This window comes from Sinocyclocheilus grahami, unplaced genomic scaffold (assembly GCF_001515645.1).
Source record: "Sinocyclocheilus grahami isolate Dianchi unplaced genomic scaffold, SAMN03320097.WGS_v1.1 scaffold66.1, whole genome shotgun sequence".
Taxonomy (NCBI): Eukaryota; Metazoa; Chordata; class Actinopteri; order Cypriniformes; family Cyprinidae; genus Sinocyclocheilus; species Sinocyclocheilus grahami.
This window is the reverse complement of record NW_015505245.1, coordinates 1,614,402-1,636,407: the sequence shown is the minus strand read 5'-3', so window position 1 is coordinate 1,636,407 and position 22,006 is coordinate 1,614,402. Positions and strand designations below refer to the sequence as shown.

The following is a 22,006-nucleotide window of genomic DNA, read 5'->3' as shown; positions in this document are numbered from 1 at the left end:
TTTGCAAGTGAAAGTGATTTCAGTTTGCAAGCACTACTTCCCTTATTGGGATAATGGGACTTTGCATACGCTGACGGATATTACTTTAAGCATGGCTTTGATTTTACTTCAAATTCTTGTTTGTTGTCCATGTAGCCTTTTTGACAGATCGCAGGATGTTTACCAAGCCAATAATTATGTTGTTTATTTTAATTAGCATTACTCCACCTCAAGAGGAAATGATAGTTTAACATGAGTCCCTCCACCCACAGCAGTTAGTTTGTGTTCCCAGTTGAGGTTTCTGTGTTTGTGTGTGCGCACAAACACGCCTGTTGGACCCTCAGGAGATCCCCTTTAGCTTTCCTGTCAATTAATCTGATGTGCCCCTCCCCTAAAGCCGGATGTTTTTTTTGTAAATTCCCAATTTCTGTGAATCCCTACTTACTGTATATCAGCTGGTACTGTACTGTTAGCCAGAAGCCGTGTTGTAGTTCAGCAGAAAAACGTTTCCAGATCTTCTGGTGTTTTGAAACTCTCGCTCCTTTCAGGTGGGACCATATGTGGTCAGAACACAATAGTTGAATTTTTTTTTTTATGATAGTAGCTTTATTTTGCTGACTGCTCGGATGGAAGTAAAAGAGGTGATCCTTAAGGCTTGCCATACGCTTATGCCAAGGCTGCAGACCTTCCTGAGGTTTCGTAAGGTAAGCGGTAAACAAGGTAGCTTTGTGAGACTGAGACTGGGGTTTGTGGGAATGCTGTGACAGATACGCAGGTAGGATATCGTGCTTGTCAGACTACCCTGCTATTGTTTGCTTACTGTCGTTTACCCAACAATTTTCTACTCCAAGTTTGTTATTGCTAGTTAAGAAGTGAAACAGGGTCAGATGGTTTACCTTTGTTTTGCAGTCTTGAACTGAATCCATCAACAAATTGTAATTGTTAATGGGTCATTCGTATTTATAGATCCTGTATAAGAGATTGCGATTAATCGCATGCAAAATAAAAGTTTTTGTTTACATAATATATATGTGTGTGTGTACTGTGTATATTTATTATATATATATATATATATATATATCTAAAGACACACACATACAGCATATATTTTGAACATATTTACATGTATATATTCATATAAATTATATAATATATAAGTATATTTAATATGTAAACGTAACATATTTTTCTTAAATATATACATGCATGTGTGTGTATTTATATATACATAATACATATACACAGTACACACACATGTATTATATAAACAAAAACGTTTATTTTGGATGCAATTAATGGCGATTAATCATTTCACAGCACAACTTTATACTAATTAAAAGATTAATACATAGATTATTTGTACTTTGTCAAACTGCATGAGTTTAGTGAACAAAAAGCTCAAATGTGATTAAAAATTCTGTTCATTTACACCACTTGAACACACATTATCATAATTTATATATTTACACAGAGACAATGTTTTTAAACTTAAAATAAACTTGTAAAATCAAGTTGTTCTGTTTGCTGCATTGTAAACTGACAGAGTTTATTAATGTTATATTATTTTGATGCACTTGGGTTCTTTTTTAGCTGACGCGCATATCAGATTATTGAGATACTCCAGCAGGCCGTACATTTTGGCAGTGGTCCACACACTCCAGCATTATGTGTGTATCAAGCTCCTCTCAAATGTACATCGTGCAGCGGAAACTCCTGCCCGTTGTTATGTTTTGATCTTGGCTTCCCTTCCCCAGAGAGTGTGCTGTGGAAAACACATTATCTGGATGCTTCCTCATTTTGGAAGAACATGGTATCCAGAGAAACTTTCACTTGGACTAAACAAACACAGGTTTTCATTAGGATGGCCTGTTGTTGATGTTTTTCCGACCTCACATTGTGGTTTCCAATGAGCTTTCCACAGGTGTGCAGCAAGGCTCCTGTCTACGTCTTGCCAGCTTTTTGGTATGATGCCCATGATAGTTCTAACACAGATGAAAATTATGTCACCAACTCACCCTCATGATGGTTGAAACACTAACTATGCCTTTTTTAACTAGTGGACTGGAGTTAGCTAGCAGAATGCCCAAGCTGCTTTTTTTTTACACAAATGGTGACTTTGACTGTCAAGTGTACAGTACATACTCTTAAGCTGTCCATACAACTCTGTATTCTTATGTAACTCTAAAAATGTTTTAAACAGCATGAGGTGATTTATTGGTTTGTAATGTTTTGGGCAAACTTTCCAATTAAGTGCAGAGGTCTGTTCTAGTTTATTAAAATTCCACTGAAGAACTCTATAATGGGAAAAAGAGTGAAGGCCTGAAGATGAAAGCTGGCAAGATATTTGATTCCAAATAAACGTCCTTGTGTTTTCCTGAATCGAGGGAGCGGTTCCAGCAGGATTTTCTTCCCATAGCTCTTTGATTTCATCAGGTTTCTATAGACCTTTGTTCAGATGAATAATGTAAGTTTTTGCATGGGACATAGACAGATACACTCCTCATGCCAGTGCCATGTTCCGTGTGATGTGGTCTGTTCAATTGTATGTGTCCATAAAAGCTTAATATTTACTTTTTTCAAATTTGATTATGATATACAGTACTTGATAAATACTTCAAGTACTTAAATTTACTTTGTTTTGACCTTGATTTTCATCTTTTGATTAAATTTAGTCCTGTAGAAGTTGCCATTATACCCAAAACATCATCATTCTTCTCTCTCATCAGACAGAGAATGACCCAAACACAGCTGTGTATGCCAACATTACTGACCTGAAGAAGACCATTCCTCGCTCTGCAAACTCCTCTACTTCAACTTGCTCGTCGCCCGGCATCACCCTCAGTCCTGCTCCGGACTCCGCCTCCCCTCCCAACTCGGCCGGATGGCAGGTTCATACTGACCACGACAGCGGTAAGGAGTACTACTACCACCCTGCCACAGGACAGAGCAGTTGGTCTGATCCCCGTAGCCCCCCAGCAGGAGCAGGTATGGAGTCTGTGACCTCCCCCATACCTGTGTCCACCCCGTCCTCAGCACACTCGCTGGGCTCTGACTGGGAGCAGCTTTTGGATGAGACCACTGGGAGACATTATTATTATAATTATGCTTTGAAGCAAACCTCTTGGACTGCCCCGGAGCCATCGGAACTACCTCCGTCCTCTACAGATAAGGCACACAGTCATGGCAAGGAGCCAAACGGGCCGGTAAGATTCTGCCGCTCCATCTGCTCTACCATTTATGATTAGTAAGATTATTTTAAAGAAATTTAATAATTTTATTCTGCAAGGATGCAAAAAATTGATCCAAACTGGCAGTAAAGATTTCTGTCCCTGTTTTTTGTTCACTTTTTGCTTCCGCAGCCACCTCTTCCAGAGGAGGACTACCCAGCGAATCAGCGTGAGGATTCCCATTTTTCTCTTCAGCTCCCTAAGGATTTTCAATTGCCCCAAATCAAGATTGCCATCATCCCTAGGGCTGTTGTGGACATGCATAAAGACGTCCCTGTGGGCTGGGCTCAATCTGTAGGGGCCGATGGAAAATCTGTCTACACAAATGAACTCACACATGAACAGGTCATGAGAGTTCATCACAACACACATACACACATGCACAGGGGATGATATTAAACATGTTTAAAATGGAGATGGGGTTGCTATTTTCTTATTGGAAGCTAAAAGTGAAATCAAAATAGCCAGCATATTTAATAAATAAACATGCTAGAGGTATGTGTTGATCTTTGGGAAAGATTTGTCAAATAGTTCTCTAGTGGGTCTATATCTCCACATTGCATATGCTCAAATATATACTTTTATTTTAACGTAAATAATTTCAGAGCCAAATCTTTAAAATAAGTCGCTTAATAAATAAACCAAAACTAATATTTTTGTCTCCCAATCGCAGTGGATCCAGTCTAAGGATGACAAAGGGAAGTTGTATTACTACTTAAAGGATGGGTCTAAATGTCAGTGGACCCTTCCAGAGGTCTGTATAGGATTTTCTTTGGACATTCAAGTTTCTGTATTTCATTCTGTTTTTGTGTTTTTTTTTTTTTTTTGGTCAAATACTTTTTTTTTTAAATTTTCTTTACAAATGCATATCTCACCCTGAACTCTGTATGAACTTATAAGACCTTTATTTACTCTGTGTAAAGGCTTCAGTCCCACCTGGTCAGCCGATCAATGGAAATGGAACAGACCAAGATACTCAACCTGTTATGAACTGGAGGCAATCCCAGTTCACCGTATCTCAGGAAGACCTGGTGAGTTTCTGGACACTCTTAACTAGGGTTGTGATGGTGAGGATATTGTCCCACCCGTAAAGCAATTGTTCATTTGAATTTTCCCTCTTTTCCTCGCTTTCCGTCGCATTTAAATAGCTTAAAATTGCCATGCGCATTTTACTTTCACTTTCGAATTAGCAGCAGTTCAGCATCAATTGCTTGAATGCAACAACAAAATACAACGTCAAACTCACTTTAGCCTATATATCAAACATAGAACTTTTATTAACAAAACGAATAAAAATACACCATGCTGTAGGGCAGGCCGACTCACTCTCCTCACTGGATAAATTAATGTTGTTCGGCACGCTGCATTGTGCAGCCGCGTTCAGTTTTTAATTGTAGTGTCTGTTCTTTTACTGAAATAAATTATTTTTATTTCTATAAAAAAATCAAAACGACGGTGGGGGTCGGTGACGCGGTGGGCAAGTGACGTAACCGGTGTTGCGGCTTAACACTGGTATCACCGTCAACACCGTCTATCGCGGCAAGCCTACTCTTAACCTGGATCTGTTCACTCATATAATTTAAGATATATACAGTTGTTTGACTTTTTAAAAAATCCTGTCCTTTGTAACTCATTAACCTTTATCTGACTTGTGAACCCTTATAGAGGTCAGAGACAGCTAGACATAAACCAAAAAGTTTCTTCACAGTTTCAGCAAATTGTGTGAGGGATGCCCTCTCACTGTTCTCTCTCATGTGAGACATTTCATTCTCAGCTATTTTTGCAGCTTACATCAGTGACCACAACAGGAAGGAAGGAAACATCTGGTACCTGATCTGACACACCACCGCACCATTTTCCACCAGCTAATATTCATTTATTTCTCTTTCTCTCGTTTTCCTCCTGCAGAAATTTTCCCCCTCACACAGGCGGATCGCCTCTGACAATGCCAGTGATGCATCCAGTTCAGGGAATTCACCAGAATCACAGCATAACGTATGTAACATGACCTCTGTTATTTCCAGCCCTCAGTGGAGCTTTTAACTCATGTCATTTAGTTCACCAAAACTCATTCATGTGTAACAGTCTCATTCTTTACTGCATTGTCATTTAGCTCTCATTCATGTCAAGTTCCCCTAATGGAATGCTTTTGCATGCATAATCTAAAACGAATTATAAACCATTGTTTAAGGCCATGCTAATAAAAAAATATGTTTTAAGTCTCAAGTAAACAATTTCCTGCCATTATCAGGTTTTTATAATGTGCTTTAGTTGTCAGTGTTTTTATGTAAAAATAAACTAGTTGTTGATCAAAAATATGCAATATAATGTGATTTGCTCTACAAAAATGAAAAGAAGTCCACGATTTAGTGAGAACCCAAGATTTTGTTTCCTTTCTCAAGAATAAAAAGTTAAGGCGGCGGAGGAACCTGTCCAGTCACAGCACAGATTCACATTCTCATCATGTGCGTCCTGAGCTTGTTTATTGGGCCTGTTAAGTTGTCTGCATTGGGGTCCAAAACTAACATGTCGTGCATTAGATGAAAACTAACATCACTGCTTGTTGTCCAGTGGCTGGAAAATAGTTTTGCTTCATTTTAAAATGTGTCTTTGTTAGTAGCTGTTGATCGTGTTGTTTTGTGGCATGCTGTTTCGTTGTTGTTCATTTAACATGCTACCAACATACCTGCACTAACACTTTTTTAAATTATTATTATTTTATATTTTTATTTTGTTGCACTCACATCACACAAAGTTTTCTGAAATTTAGCTCTTATTTGTTTGTCATTATGAAATGGGCAAATAGTATATTTTTAAACTTTCACAAAGAGCTTTTTTGTTTGTCCTTCATTTGATGTGTTTTTTATTTTATTTTAAATAAATCCGATCCCTCTAACAAACAACCCCTTGTCTTTTGCATTCATCAGTCATCACTGGAGAAGGCTGGGATTCTCAACAAGACAAAAGTGGCTGAGAATGGAAAAAGACTGAGGTGGGGCCTTAAATTAACTGAGTTTATCTTTGGTTAAACAGTACAGTCATCCTTCAAGTATTAAAATATGAAAACTACTGTGTAGTTGTGTTTTTACTGCAGGGATTCCCAAACTTTCTTGTCAACCCCCTGAGATATTAATGTAAATATATTAATAATGTCACATTCTTCAACATGCAGTACATTTTTTTATTTCATTTAATGACATTGCATTTCATTTTTTTCTGTTTGTTTTTATTTTACTTTTCCATTTTAATAACTAATTATTAGGTTTTCAATCAACGCACAACTGCAGTTACCTTGAAAGCCCTGGTCTGGGAAACATGCACTTTTAGCTAATGGTAGTTTATATAAAGATTCCCTTTTATATATTCCTCAGATGCTGAGGATAGGGTAAGATTAGACAGATCTTTGATCTTTAAAGTGTTTTACCATGTGTCTCTGCTCTGAAATGGCTGTTGCTGTCTTTGCAGGAAGAACTGGGCGCAGTCGTGGACTGTTCTCCATGATGGCATACTCACTTTCCACAAAGACCCTAAATTTACACCTGCTGGGATGTCTGTAAGTTTACTTAATCTGTTTACTACGTAATTTGGGATGCACAATAGATCAGTAACATATCAGTATTAGACTTTGTTTTAAATGTATCATATTAGTCGATATTGAATATATATACTGTTTATTGGTTATCGGCACCCCTAGTTGGTCTGGTACAACATTGATTTTGAGAAATCACATACAGTAGCACCTACTAAAGAGAACCAATTTAAAATAAACTGATTGCCTTTGGTTGACTCCTGCAGACCAAGAGCAATCAGATCGTCCCTGAGTACACAGTGGAACTGAAAGGAGCGACTTTATCATGGGCGTCTAAAGAAAAGTCAAGCAAGAAGAATGTTCTAGAGGTGAGCACTGTGACTCGGGACATTCTTTCCTGTTCATAGCTTGTGCAAAATAAATAATCAAAGGACTGCATCCTGTGAAATTTATTACACATTGCTTTTCCACAAATGAAGACTGAATTTGTTTCTCTGAATTCAAATATGTTCCATTGTGATCGGTTTAGTCATTGGCAAGTGTGACTGGTGACCTTTGTTTTGGCAATAAAACAAATGCTGCCAGAACTCTTGCACTATTAGTAACGTGTTGCAGTTAAGGGAGTGGTGAAGCTGAGAAGTATGTTATCTTAGGCACGAATATCTTAAAGGGGTCCTATTATGTTCTTTTACAAAGTCTTGATTTTGTTTTGGGGGTGTACTAGAACAGGCTTTCAGACTAGGTTGTTCGAAAAACACATTCTTTTTCACATATTTTACGTTATTACAACACCTCTCTCCCCAGTCTGGCATGAACGGCTCGAATAGTTCCTGTATCAAATGAAGGCCGCCTTCTGAAATACGAAATGTACTGTGATTGGTTAGCTGGGCCAGTGTGTGTTGTGATTGGTTAGCTGGGCCAGTGTGTGTTGTGATTGGTTAGCTGGGCCAGTGTGTGTTGTGATTGGTTATCTGGGCCAGTGTGTGCTGTGATTGGTTAGCTGGGCCAGTGTGTGCTGTGATTGGCAGCACTCAGCGCCTGGTCGGGAAATGTCATGCCCCTTACCATAGCCGCCTGTGAGCTTCAGTTTAAATATTGCGTCAAAATCAAATAAATTTGAGCGCGATTTAAACCCGGATGATTGTAACCACTCTAAGTTCGTCTGCCTTGGGAAAGCTAGCGTGTCTCCGACATAGTGATAACAATCGTTGCCTTCTCTAGTGCAGCTCGACCAGGTCTCGTCCCATTCGTCGATATTTGTGATATCACAAATCCCAGAAAATATGCGTTGTAGTCCAAACGATTCGTTCGTTGTAGTTTTTGAAAAGTTAGGGTTTATTTCTGTTAAATAAAATATCTCCTTCTGAAGTGGACTTTGAGCTTTGTAACATTGCAGATCTTTTTTATGCTCAAACAGCAACATTACAGACTAATTAAAGTTAAAAAAGTGAAAACGCATAATAGGACCCCTTTAAAATGTATTACCTTGACATGGATTGACACCAGTAATTGTTGGCTTTTGCCCTCAGAGATTTTCTTGTCAGCATATATCAGTCCATATTTTTGAATAATAAAGCCAGTAACACTGTCCATGTCTCTGAGCAGCTCAAGACACGTCACGGCTCTGAGTATCTGATACAGTATGACACAGACAGCATCATACACGACTGGCACAAGATCATTCTGGACACCATCAGACTGCTGGTGAGTGCCACAAACAGTGTAACAGGAAAACACAAAATCCTGTCATGTTTCCTCTTAAAATGATGTTGTGATCTTTCACAGCAGGACCATGGCCATTACTCTGAGGATGAAGCAGAAGATATCCCAGAAAAATCTACATTGCCTGCAGATAAAGAGAGGAAGAGTGAATGTCAGTAACTGAATCAGATGCACATCAAACACATTGCTGTTATTAATCATTTAATTCAGCATCTTTGTATTTTTAAATATTCTTCTTACAGCAACAAGACTGAGTTCTTCTAGTAGCATAGACATTGAACAGGGCCGTGTTCGCACCAAGCTACGCAAGTTCCTCCAACGGCGGCCCACCCTGCAGTCAGTCAAAGAGAAGGGCTACATTAAAGGTTAGTATCGACTTTTGCCTCTTATAACATGATCTTAATTAATGTCGCTGACTGTGATTAAATGCAGTCTATAAATATTGAAGACTCACTTTCAAAGTCTCGTGGACTTGTCCTTGTCCTTATCCCATGTTCACAGTAAATCGTTTTAATTTTCAGTTTCTCTTTGTTTACAGAGAATGTGTTTGGCTGCCACCTAGACACCCTCTGTCATCGGGAAAACACAACCGTGCCCAAGTTTATGGAAAAATGCATCAGATCTGTTGAGAAAAGGGGTAAGCGCTCGTTTTGGTGTCTGTTTGCAAGTTCATTAGTGAGAAAAGTTATCTAAAGTGTCAGATTCTGTGTAGGTCTGAAAATAGATGGACTCTACAGAGTGAGCGGGAACCTGGCTGTCATCCAGAAGCTGCGATATAAAGCTGATCACGGTAAACAAGAGCTAGACACATCATCACAATGACTGTAACTGTGTTTTCAACCCTTGAACTGTATACATCCACCATTTAGGACTGAGTTGATCAGTGTTTATAGAATGCTGGAAATAAATGCATTTACCATGGTAACAATCTGCCAAAACACCTTAATTACTGCAGTTATAGTTAAGTATTTCGTTCAGAATGTTAATTGATGTTTTAAAAACTTCTCATGAGGAGGAATTTTTAGAACTTTAGAAAATTATCGGAGGTCAAATTGAAAGAGCTTGTATAGTTTTTCTTACAATGCTGTAAAAGTATGTTTTTTTTCAAAGTTATTTTTATCGTAAATAGCTATAAACATAATATAAATAATGTTAATAAAAATGGTTGCTGCTGTAAAATCACAAATTCGTGTGGAAACTCCTTAAACGGTTTTCAGAATTTATTTATTTATTCATTATAGCAGTGGTGGATAAACAATACTGTATTATTGACTATATAAAACTGTATATTCCTTTCTTTCTGTAGAAGAGGATCTGGATCTGGAGGATGGGCAGTGGGAAGAGATCCATGTGATCACAGGAGCTTTGAAGCTTTTCCTGCGTGAACTTCCTGAGCCTCTTTTCCCCTTCAGCTTTTTTGATAGGTTCATCGCCGCCATTCGTGAGTGTTACTGTCCTATTTTAGAGAACCAAATCAATGTTTGTTTTTTTAGTTCACCCAAAAATGAAAATGTTGTCATTATTTTCTCACTCTTAAGTTGTTCCAAACTTGTATGAGTTTCTTTCTTCTGTTGAACACAAATGAAGATATTTTGAAGAATGTTGGTAGCCAAACAGTTGCTAGTAGCCATTGATTTGCGTTTAATCATTTCCATTTCAATTTATATTTTTTTCAATGGCTAACAGCAACTTTATTTACTAACATTCTTCAAATGATCTTCTTATGTGTATAATATAAGAAAGAAACTCATACAGGTTTGGAACAACTCGAGAGTGAGTAAATGATGACATCTTCATTTTTGGGTGAACTATCCCTTTAAGTTTTGACACATGATATATACATAAAAAAAGCTTTTATTTAATAAAGAGCTAGATATTAAAAGTAATATATTTTTGACATGAGAACTATTGATGTATATTTACTTTGACAGCAATTAGATTTGGTTATGATTATTTTCCTAAATGATGCAATGCATCATGAACTCTGAAATGAATGATTCATGATTCCACTTGACTCTATGTAATTATTATGGAAACTGTAGGGAGTATCTACAAAAACAATACACTATGTTTAATTTCCAAGACCAAAACCTCATTCATGCATGTTTAAGAGCTCAAGAATTGTATTCGTTTTCTAGAAATGAGTGACTACAGCCAGAAAGTCTCATATATTCGAGATCTAGTGAGAAACCTGCCTTTGCCCAACCATGACACCATGGAGGTTCTTTTCAGACATCTTCGCAAGTATGGACCTATTTCTCATTCTGTTTCAATGTAGTACGTCAGTAGTATGATGACCCTCTTTGTTTTATTTTGTTACTTCCATTTGCCTTGGGTATTAACAGTGATCAGATCATTCGAGAAAAACTGTAGAAGTACTAAATGCATCCTCAGTCTATTTACTGAAAAGCAGTTCTGAGTATACACCCATCTGTCCCACAGAGTGATTGAGCATGGTGATCTGAACCGCATGTCTGTCCAAAGTATGGCCATCGTGTTCGGTCCAACATTGCTGAGACCACAGGAGGAGTCCAACATCACCATGCACATGGTCTTCCAGAACCAGATCGTGGAGCTCATTCTCAACGAGTTCAATGAGCTCTTCCAAACCAAATGAAATCACCCAATGGAAAGCAAGAGAAAACACCCATCAGCACCATCTTCTCATATTCCCAAGTGAACAAGGTGACTGACTGTTTTCTGTCTACTGATTGAATATTGACTGTCCCAGTCAATCAAAGCCAAAATATCACAACAAATAAGTGCATTGTGAAACCTCGAAACTGCCTTGTTCTTTAATGCAATCTGTGTTTTTGGTACTGCCGAAATCAAGAGAGCAAAAAGCCGAAGGGATCATCTGCCGATATGATCAAACAGATCTTATAAAGAAAGAAAATGTCTAGTTTGTCAAAATGTTATGTTCGAGATGAGACAGTCGTGGAGTCCTTAATAATAAATAACTTACAACAATTGCTTTAAAGGTATTATACATACAGCGCACATCCTTGTACATGTTACTGAATAATATACTGTATATTATTGCTACTCACCAAGAACTGTTCCTGTGGAACAACAACACTTTTCAGTTAGCCAAACAGCTTTTTCCTTTAAGTTTTCTGTGCAAATGTTGTATGAACAAGTAAATATACTCGACAAAGGTATGGATATTTGGTTGATTTGTAATTTTTCTCTGAACAAAGATCTTGATGGTGACACCTGGATTTAATGTGTGCTTAATCACCAATACGGTGCACTACTGGTTAAACCTTATTATTCAGGAGGCTGAGAAAAAGGTGTTTAATTAATCAACTGTATGACTAACATTTTTTACTGTCTTTAGTCTCTAAGATGAAATATTGTTAAAATGCTGACAGGACATTGCACAGAAGTATGAAAATGAATATAATGAACAATAGAACATTTTGCAGTAAAGTATGTATGTGCATTGTGTGTTAAAAACGAACTGTGGATATAGACTAAACTGTACATATTTTAAATATGTTGTTTATATAAAAATATGGTTAAGAAATAATTGGCAATTTCATTTTATTACAGAGATAAATATTCTATAAATAAAACAGATAGACCATATTTAATGTTATGCAAATATGTGCATAGTTTTTACACTGGCAATTTCAGAATTCTAGGAAATGGATATAAAAAAAATGTTTTTAGTATTATAAGAGTGCATATATACAGTCATTTTGTCAGATAAAAGTGTGTACATCAATTTAAAATAGAGAATAGATATTACCACTGGACTATAGATCAATGCAATGTGAGAAATTATAAATAAATACGGTGCCTTCATTTTCACTCTTTGGCTCTTGTCTTTGTTTCCTGAAATATTTTCCAGCTTTCAATCCCCAGTTCTCCAAATGGTCTGACTTTTGAAAAAATATGTGATAGTGTTTATTTTTATTTTTTACATGTTACACTAAATGTGAGCCAAAATCATCACAATTAAAAGAACCAAAGACTTAAACTACTTCAGTCTGTGTGCATTGAATTTAATAATAAATGAACTTTTTAATGAAGGTTAAGGTGTCTTTGTTAGATGCTTAAGACAAATTCATTAAACTTAAAAACATGTATTAAAACTATGTTTAGAATGATGTCTTTTTATGGGCTAAAATGAGTCGGTAAATTTCAGTAAGAAGGCCTATGTTATACAGTATGTAACTGTTACACTTGAGAAATGAGAACAAAATAAATGAGAGATATAAGTTCAGAACTTAATTTTGGGAAATATTTTCCATAAGGAAATAAATGTAGAATTTCAGGTTTGGTCCTCCATAGTGAAATAGCAGTCGATTAAATGAGGGCAAGGAGTTTTAATTTAATTTCTGTCAAGTCCTATTCCTCATAGTTCCACAGCGACACCTCCTGGTTGTTCGCATCGAGGCATCTGACGTACCCACGTATGGATTATTTGATTGGTGCAGCGCGGAACGTCACACAACACGAGACAAACATGGAGGGAAAGACTGAGGACGCGTCCTCAACAGCGCCGAAGCCTCTTACACCTGCTCAGACACGGCTCCTTAAAAGACAGCAGGAACTGGAGCACTGGAAGAGGCACTCAAAACAACTGCGAAGCCGTAATTTGATCACGGGCCTGACCATCGGAGCCTTTGTGCTGGGCCTATGTATCCTTCATAGTTTCATAACAGGACAGTTCAGCCTCAACTGGTTTAGTTTAATAAGTGATACACATCTTTTTGCACATTTCATTTAAAAATGCTGTCAATGTTCATGCTTTCCGACTCCCAGTTACTACAGTAAAGCTGTGTTTACCTGGTATTAACCACTGATTTAATTCTACACATTTACAGGACTGTCTTGAAAACTCTAAAGGCTAACGTTATTACTTTTCATTTTATTATGATTTTGCCTTATGATTTTAAGGTAAAGTCATAGTAACCTTTTCGCAAGAGTACCAAAGGACAATGATGTTTATGATATGATTCCTTGATATATCAAAGTGAATGTTAAATAATGATTCCCATAGTCATGTGCCATGATATTTGTATGATATATTAAAGATTACCATGGGACAAAAAGGCATGGTATGACCATAGTGAAATAAATGGTAGCACCATGACTTTTGTGTCTGTAAAATGTTATTATTAGCACATTTTCAGGTGAATCGTGACCTAATATGTTTGTTGAGTCTCTACCAAAATGGTATGATTACAATTTTATGAACGAATACCTACCCACCAACTATTAATAACTACAAATCAATCAAGCCAATTATTAACTAATAAGTTATTGTATCTCTAGCTGTATGACGTAATGGCCTTAACCCCTGCATCAGTCAGCTACACCATTCTCTCAGTCAGGCAGGAGAGAATCATGGATGAGATTGATGATGAGGCAAAGACCTTCGTCATGAAAGGCCCTCGGACGGGGGCCAACTCTTAAGACGCTCCTCTGGCTCACTGATGCCAACTTTCTAATGTTGGCAGGGCAGTTATCATTTGTCTTCATGTTTGAGACTGTAGATCTCTTGATACATTATCAATGAACATATTTTCTGGTAGCCACATTATATGGCACAAAGCAAAATGCCCTCATGAACTTGTTAACTTGTGTTTTTCATTATATTTATTTCTTTTAATCATTCCTTGTCTGCCTTTTCTTATGCTAGTTGCTGTAACTTAAAAATAAAACAAAAATGGATATTGAATTTGATAGGTTTTATGTATTGGCTATTTTCAACGTGAAGCATCTAGTTATTTTTCAGAACTGTTATTATAACTGCTTTATAATGTTCTATTGTATTCCGCTAGATGGCAGTATATGTCACATTAGTAGGAGCTGATAGGAGCTAGTTTGTTTATACAGTATACAGGCATGGCTTGATAAGCTTGCAGGACACACTGTACCTTTCCGGTCATGTGCCACTTGAGACAAAATGGATTAGTTATATAGGCTTGATTTCCAGAGTCTCTGAGAAATCTGGAGAATATCATAACAAATGTCATAGATTAATCATGTCATAATGAAAAATTGTACATACTGTATTTAAGAATCCTAAGGTCTGCAAAACCTTATCCCATAGAGCTATGTTAGATTGAACTTTTGCAGCCTTCTCCACTCTGATAATATTCTTACTGGGGATGTTAAAGGAATATTCTTGGTTGCATACCGTTAAGATAAATTGTGGCATAATTTTGATCAAATTGATTTTGAATTCTTCTATTTCTTTAAAGAAAATAAAAAATCTTGGAGTGAATGGGGGCCAATCTAGAATTGTTGTTTTACTATTAAAACAATATTTTAACAAGACATAAACAATATGCATCATGCATGTAACGTTTTTTTTTTCGAATAAAAATATGCTTGTATCGTAACGATTGTATCGTTGTGAAAGCGAAACTACTTTGTTTGGTCTTCCAAAAGAGGACGATATGGCTTCGTCATGCCTGGAGCTGATCCGTGCTGGTCGCTGAGAAAACACAACAACTTTGCGCTGTGGATCGCCGGATCGGCTTTCACCGTGGACGAAGCGGAGTCCAGCCCGGGGTCGTCACGTGGTTGCCGCAAGCCCGCCGGCCGCGCCGTTCTCAAGCTCATCGGCCTCCTCTCACTCAGGGCCTGACAGGGCATCATCACAGTATGGTAAGGGGCGTAACATTTCCGTCACACGCTTGAGGTATTTGGCCAATCACAACGCACTGGATATCTGGCCAATCACAGCACACCTCGCTTTTTCAGACCGGTGAGCTTTGTAAAAATCGACACGTTTCAGAAAGGTGGGGCATAGAGGAGAAACAATAATGTACAGTATGTGGAAAATAATGTGTTTTTTGAACCTTAAACCGCATAAACACATTTCATTACACCAAATACACAAAATAATGTTCTTTTTAGCAACATCATATGACCCCTTTAACTTTTCATGCATTAAAATTTTTTTGCCATGATGATGCAATTACGCAAACCCTGTAATGCCACAAAACAATTTAAGCAAATTTGTAGTTTAATTGTACATGATACATAATATTGTTGCACAATATTAAACAACAAACAGCAAGAATTTATATATTATATTAAAAAACTGAAGATATAAACAAGAATCTGTCTGTCTGTCTATCATCTATCTATCTATCTATCGATCTATCTATCTATCTATCTATTTGACATTTCTGAATACAACTGTTGCCTAAGAAAAGGAGGTGTAGGCAACAGTTGTATTCAGAATTTTTTTTTTTTTAAGGTTTCCTAGGAAATATTTAGAATTTCTATCAAATGTTACACTGAAAGATTGTATCTAGTTATTTTAATTTTGTCAGAAGTTTAATTATATATTGTATTGTTTTATTTATTTATTTGAGTATAATTATTGACGCTAGCATGGTGATAAATAAATAATTCTAAAATATGTATTATTATTAATTTTTATAAAGAACAAAAGGGGCAAGTGATTTTTTTTTTTGTAACTAGCTAAACTATCCCCAGTGTTTATTCGTTTACTGGAAGCTTGTTATTTTTTTCAAGAATCTACCTGATTTCTACTAAATACTGAGCAAAGGGTCTGAATACTTAGGACCATGTAATATTTCAGTTTTTCTTTTTTAATAAATCTGCAAAAATGTCAACAATTCTGTGTTTTTCTGTCAATATGGGGTGCTGTGTGTACATTAATGAGGAAAAACAATTAACTTAAATGATTTTAGCAAATGGCTGCAATATAACAAAGAGTGAAAAATTTAAGGGGGTGGGAATACTTTCCGTACCCACTGTATGTCCTTCACACAGACCCAGCACAGAGATAAATAGGGAGTGCAGAAAGCTGATGGGGGCCATCATCATTTCGTGAGAATAACATCACCTCTCTCACATGACTCGCTTCTGTTGCATGATTATTTATATATATGTTATATATATAATCCAACAAGCTGTTCTTAATATGAAATATGATTCGGCAAAAGTATGTCAAGGTGAGGGGTGATTAGAACGAAGTGGAGGCAGGAGGCCCAGCTGCTCACGGAGCAGCATGTTCATACTGATAAGCGTACACACACACCCGCACGCACGCACGCACGTCCTTCTTTTGAGTTTGTGTCACGTGAGGCTGTTTAGAGCCACAGGCACAGCCATGCTGTATCACGCTCAAGGGGTCTGAGATATCTGCTCCATACAAGCTCATCTGTAGTTCCATTCTGGCCCATATTCATATCTTCTTTATCATTTTTAGACACATGATTTTTTTTTTTACAATGGTTGCATGACATTCGTTCATTCAGCTTAAGAAAGTTTCCAGCAAAGCTGTCAGCTGCGTTGTTTTATTATCAATGATATAGAATAGGTTTTGTTAATATTTTGACTATTTACTTTTTATTTTTATGTTTTCCATTTTAATTTTGAAATGTAGTTACAGTAATTTTATTGTTATTTGTTTTTGTTGTATGTATTTTTTTTAAACATTTTTTTCTGATTTCAGTTTTAGTCATTTAAGTATTAAACTAGCTGAAATAAAATAAGCTAAAATGTTTTATATTTTATTACAGTTAACATTTAAGTAACTTTTTTTAATGGTTTTAGTTTTAGTTTAATTTTAGTTTTAGTCAAAGAAATAGATCACCCAAATAGCATTTGCAGAAAATGTACCATTTCTTCATGAGAGTAGATTTGGGAAATTTTAGCATTACATTATTTGCTTGCCAAAATCCTTTGCAGTGAATGGGTGCCGTCAGAATGATCACAAGAATCCACAAGTAATCCACACGACTCCAGTCCATCAGTTGACATCTTGTGACATTAAAAGTTGCATGTTTGTAATAAATCTATCATAAAGACACTTTTAACTTCTGGCCATTGCTTCTGGTTAAAATATGAGACCTCTATCCATAATTTGATTTTCTAGTGAAAGTCATCTTGTCTGACTCATGAAAGAAATATGCACAGATCAGGTACTGTTTATAAGCGCAAGTAGTCCAAAACAATTTTAAACAAATATGTCTGTGGCCAAGAGGGGATGGACTTTTCCACTGGAGGAATCATTATTATGGATTAGTATTTTGGCCAGAAGTGATGGTTTAAAGTTAAAATGCCTTAATTATCAATTTGTTTCATACAAACAGCTTTTCACTTCACAAGATGTTAATTGATGGACTGGAGTCGTGTGGATGATTGTGAAGTTTTTATCAGCGGTTTTGTTTCTGACGGCACCCATTCACTGCAGAGGATCCAATGGTGAGCAAGTGATGTAACGCTAAATTTTCCCCAAATCTATTTCGATGAAGAAACAAACTCATCTACATCTTGGATGGCCTGAAATTGAGTGCATTGTCAGCAAATTTTAATTTTTGGGTGAAATATTCCTTCAGTGAGAATAACTCTACAGCCTTTTGTGTGCTTGTTCTGGTATTTCTTTAGATTGTTCACATCTTAAGTGCATCGTTCAGTTTGCAGGCAAGGAATAATTCACTCAAAGGGGAAAATTCTATCATTTATTCACCCTTATGTTGTTTACTTCATTTTCAAACCTGTATGAGTTTGCTTCCCTGTGGAATGCAAAAGAACATTTAAACCTCCCCCCCCCCCAGGTTGATAGACAGAATTTATCCCTGTTCTGTTGCCCCAGAGTGTTCAGCGCTCCTATTCTCACTGTTGTCAAAATGAACATAAACACTGTAGTCAAGTCACCTGCTGCTGTGGATGAAAGCTCCCCGGTGGCCCACTGGTACATGGCGATTTAAAGTTAATCCTTAGAGTGTTTAAGCCAATAGAAACACAAACAGTCGGAAACAGATGACCTATGCTTGAGTGGCTAGACTCTCACTGACCCTCACGCTTCTCTGCGATCACAATCAGTTCATGTCCTTTAATTGGGCATCAGCACATTGTTAGGAAACTAAGCCATCATAACAAACACACTGACAGAGAGAGAAAAGGGGGCTGCTCAAAATAGCCACCATGAACCTATAGAGATAAATTACTTGGTGCGGAAAAGTTTCAGTGATTGTCATTAGACAAAGCAAAGAAGAAACCAAGCAGTTTATTTGGATTGCTATGCGAAATATGCATGCTGTATGTGAACGGGATAATATTAATAGTCACATGAAGCCATTACAAACATTTGTCATGTGTTATGTTGTATTGTCATAATGCAAGATGTTTATGTCTTAGCTAGAGTGATACTGACGTGTAAGGAAGTGTGGCACACCTCTGAGCTTATATCCACATGCTGTGAAGAGGATTTAATTACACCTGATGTATATGTTTATGCAACTCTGATACTGCTCATCAGCTGATCAGTTATTATTAGTTTCTGTTATGTATTAGCTACTTACTGTAACATGATCGTGGGGTCATGACCACATTGAGGAGGACATGTCCTACCCAATATTCAGATGGATGACTGATCGCATACCGATTCTTAAATTATTTTAGTCCCCTCCATCCTAAATATATATATCCTTGAATGTACTTCAGGCTAATGGAATACAGGAGGATTGAATCATTCTCAGTGCTCAATGATAGTTTTAAGCTTGACTAATAACATGCATGTCATTAAGGATTCTGACTAATCAATCTCATGGGAACCGCAGAGAAATAATTCCATCTGTTCAGTTTATTCACTTTTATATGGGGAGGTTTTGATACTTTGGATTTGAATTAAGCAGCCGTTTCTTGAATTCACTGCTTCATGATTTCAAAGATCAGGGGTTCCCTGCACTGAGTTGAACTTATTGACTCTGTAATGATCTTGCAACAGACAAACCCAAAGTAACTTTGGCAATAGCATGTGGCAAGAAGTTTCAACATTTATTCAACTAAAGTCTTTTATAGAATTTTTTATTTCTGCTTTTATTTTAGCTAATAGTAATTCTGATATTTTCAGCACTAGTAGCCTACTTATTAATTTGTTAGTAGTCATTTTACCAATAGCAACAGGTAACTTTTTCATTCTTACTAGTAATAAATTGCAAAAATTCTATTTGTGCTCATATCAACTTTCGAGGGTGAACTGAAATGGTCTGGGGTTGATTTTTTGAAAATGCATTTATTTATGATCCTCATGGAATTGAATGATAAAAGTTTGCAATTTATTACCCAGTTACAGATGCTTGTATCAAAAAAGTATGATTATTATTGTAAATAAATACCAATTGAAGAGATATAGTCACTTTGGCAACAAGCACTAATATCCAGTGAACCTTGTGAAAGTGAAAGATACTTGTCATTTTTAAAATGACTAGTTATTAAAAACAATTGTGAATTATAACATAATAAATGTTTCAACAGCTTGCCATAATAGACAGCTGTAATATTTCTGAGACGTGAGGGACTGCATTTATGGTGTTGTAGCTTGACTGTTTGTGGTCCCTCACAGACTAATTACTAAGGTGTTTTTCCACGGGGAGGAGTAACCAGAGCAGCAGAGTAGCGTAGCGTACTAGACACTTGCGCTTGGAAAGCGAAGGCACAGCGTGCGCTCCGTGGACGCGTTCGAACGTCACGCCGTGATATTCGAATTATTAACCAGTTGATTGCTGCGTAATATTTCTACAGAACGTTAACTTGCGTTCGCATTTATTTTACAGTCGCGTTGATTTTTATATATATAGGTATATAGGCTAATCTACATTGCGCTCTTGGAGAAGTTCGTTTGGAGGGGCTAAATGTAAATGCATAGTTGTTATGGAGAAATTCTTGAACGCAAAGACATGTAATGCTTTACATTATGCGCTGCAGTTCTAATGTTAACTACACAGATATCTACTACAATGTCACAGGCTGAGGTTGACATGGCAGGTCTTGGCTTCCCGAAGTTGCCTGCGGGTTTTGACGCGGACTCGTTTTTCCCAGCGCGCCTGCCGCCGAGACGGAGGAGACACTCGGCGAACTCCAGGAGAAATGCCTACAGGTTTAACAAACTCCACACCATGGACGTTGAGCCCCAGGAGAGCATCGCACCTCTGACAAAAACTCTTTCGTGGTCAGCCGACAACATTTTATCGGAAGGTGCCAACGAGGAGAAAAAGACGGACTCTTCTCCAATGTCATCTGTCTCCAGCTCTCCACCTGAGACGCAAGACTCGGACCCGCGGCCAGCTGATACCTGGGCCACCGAGGAGCCCAGCGCGCAGGAGGCTGATGCCAGCTCGGACTCGGATGAAGAAAGCACCCAGAAGAAAGCTGTTTTGTCAAGAGCCCCGTTTGAGCGCAAACGCGAGCAGGAGGAAAAAGATGAGGTTGAGACTAAAGCTGTGGCGACTTCACCTGATGGAAGGTTTCTGAAATTCAACATTGAGATCGGAAGGGGGTCCTTTAAGACAGTCTACAAAGGCTTGGATACGGAGACCACCGTGGAGGTTGCTTGGTGTGAACTACAGGTAAGAAGTTGCACAGTTCAGTTACTTTAATGGGGGTCAACTTTTCGGTCAGTAAATGTCTGGATGCAGTTGGTTAAGGTTCGAGTAACCCAAATTGCCGTATGGCGCCTCTAGCGACGCCAGGTAACTGTGAAATGGTTCAAACAGTAATTCTTTTATTAGCAGTAACTGTATGTATCAGTTCATAGATGTGCAATAGGTCATTTATCGGGTCACCAGGTCAGCAAGTGTTTTAGGAAGGGTTCTGTATATCTTATGATGAGGAGGAGGTGGTGATGAGAAAGCGTGTAATTAATCTAACTTATGATAGCATTTAGATTGGCTTTGTGCTATACAATGACTGCGACCAGCTGATATCTAAACTCGTCCTATGATGAATGGACGAATAATGTATCTGTTATCTTTGCACTGTTAGTAATCAGATGCATCTGCATCTGTTCTTTAATGCAAATGAGAGTAACACTGATGTCATGTGTTACTTTGAAAGGCAGTTTTCATCAGCATGTGACATTACAGTCTAATCAAGGCAGTGGTTTCTAAAAACTCACATTTTTGTTTTGATAGTAGGCTATACTGAAAATCATTATCTCATCCTAAGAGGCAAGATGTCATCATGTGGAGTGTCAATAGGATGATTAATGTGCAAGGCTCCAGACAGGAATGGCTAGGTCAAGGTTGTGTCATGTTGAATGCTTTAGTGTTTAATATAGATGGGTTAACCTATTTTTATTTTCACCTCATACAGTTATGTTTTTAAGTAAGTGTGAACTTTCCTCTAGTTTAATCATTTTGACTGGGTTGTCAAACATGATTTATTTTTTAAATTTACAAATTGATCTTGATTGAATGGAGTGTAGATGGTCTGATCAATCTTTAATTTTAGGTATATGTATAGATGTGTTCTGATATTTTTTGTACATTGAATACAAAACCTAGAATTCTTTACTGTGCATTAGGAACTTTCTTCTCCAGTGCTGATAGCTGTGTTGGCTATTATGTGCACAGTCCCAGGTAACCTGAGTATTGGGCACCGGACCTTCTGCCAGGCTTCCTTATGGTGCAGTATGCAAGATGTCACATGCTTTGGTTACTAGGCAAATTGCTGGGGTCTTTAAGTATTAAGTATTAAGTAAGAACATTTTTCAAGCAAAAATGTGCATGCTAAAACATGCTATGTTCACACTACAGTACAGATGGAA

The 22,006-nt window shown here is 37.3% G+C and overlaps 3 protein-coding genes across 6 annotated transcripts in view; all 3 read left to right on the top strand.

The window, feature by feature from the left end:
- The window catches only part of LOC107585057 (rho GTPase-activating protein 27-like), a 31,472-nt gene extending 19,199 nt beyond the window's left edge, over positions 1-12,273 (top strand). For 2 of the 3 annotated variants that reach the window (XM_016271898.1, XM_016271899.1), the window contains 17 exons: positions 2,706-3,182; positions 3,339-3,551; positions 3,880-3,960; positions 4,130-4,237; positions 5,115-5,201; positions 5,609-5,671; positions 6,134-6,198; positions 6,672-6,759; positions 7,002-7,103; positions 8,341-8,439; positions 8,521-8,608; positions 8,700-8,822; positions 8,996-9,094; positions 9,170-9,247; positions 9,764-9,898; positions 10,596-10,701; positions 10,900-12,273. In XM_016271898.1, coding sequence (XP_016127384.1) covers positions 2,706-3,182; positions 3,339-3,551; positions 3,880-3,960; positions 4,130-4,237; positions 5,115-5,201; positions 5,609-5,671; positions 6,134-6,198; positions 6,672-6,759; positions 7,002-7,103; positions 8,341-8,439; positions 8,521-8,608; positions 8,700-8,822; positions 8,996-9,094; positions 9,170-9,247; positions 9,764-9,898; positions 10,596-10,701; positions 10,900-11,074 — 2,187 coding nt within the window. In that variant the 3' untranslated portion in view covers positions 11,075-12,273. The remainder of the gene's footprint in view (positions 1-2,705; positions 3,183-3,338; positions 3,552-3,879; positions 3,961-4,129; positions 4,238-5,114; positions 5,202-5,608; positions 5,672-6,133; positions 6,199-6,671; positions 6,760-7,001; positions 7,104-8,340; positions 8,440-8,520; positions 8,609-8,699; positions 8,823-8,995; positions 9,095-9,169; positions 9,248-9,763; positions 9,899-10,595; positions 10,702-10,899) is intronic. The other variant, XM_016271900.1, reaches the window with a different exon arrangement.
- Positions 12,274-12,908: 635 nt separating this feature from the next.
- Positions 12,909-14,782, top strand: LOC107585098 (cytochrome c oxidase assembly factor 3 homolog, mitochondrial-like). Its single transcript, XM_016271955.1, has 2 exons — positions 12,909-13,106; positions 13,778-14,782. Exons 1-2 carry the CDS (start codon positions 12,932-12,934, stop codon positions 13,882-13,884), a joined length of 282 nt encoding a protein of 93 aa, XP_016127441.1. The 5' UTR covers positions 12,909-12,931; the 3' UTR covers positions 13,885-14,782.
- Positions 14,783-19,899: 5,117 nt separating this feature from the next.
- Positions 19,900-22,006, top strand: part of wnk4b (WNK lysine deficient protein kinase 4b) — a 59,098-nt gene continuing 56,991 nt past the window's right edge. For both annotated transcript variants that reach the window (XM_016271895.1, XM_016271896.1), the window contains exon 1: positions 19,900-20,807. In XM_016271895.1, coding sequence (XP_016127381.1) covers positions 20,172-20,807 — 636 coding nt within the window. In that variant the 5' untranslated portion in view covers positions 19,900-20,171. The remainder of the gene's footprint in view (positions 20,808-22,006) is intronic.

Bases quoted from the DNA above. Each gene is read 5' to 3' on its own strand.
- LOC107585098 (XM_016271955.1), top strand. From the start codon at position 12,932: ATGGAGGGAAAGACTGAGGACGCGTCCTCAACAGCGCCGAAGCCTCTT. The intron at 13,107-13,777 runs GTATCCTTCATA...CCCCTGCATCAG, and splicing joins AGCCTTTGTGCTGGGCCTAT to TCAGCTACACCATTCTCTCA.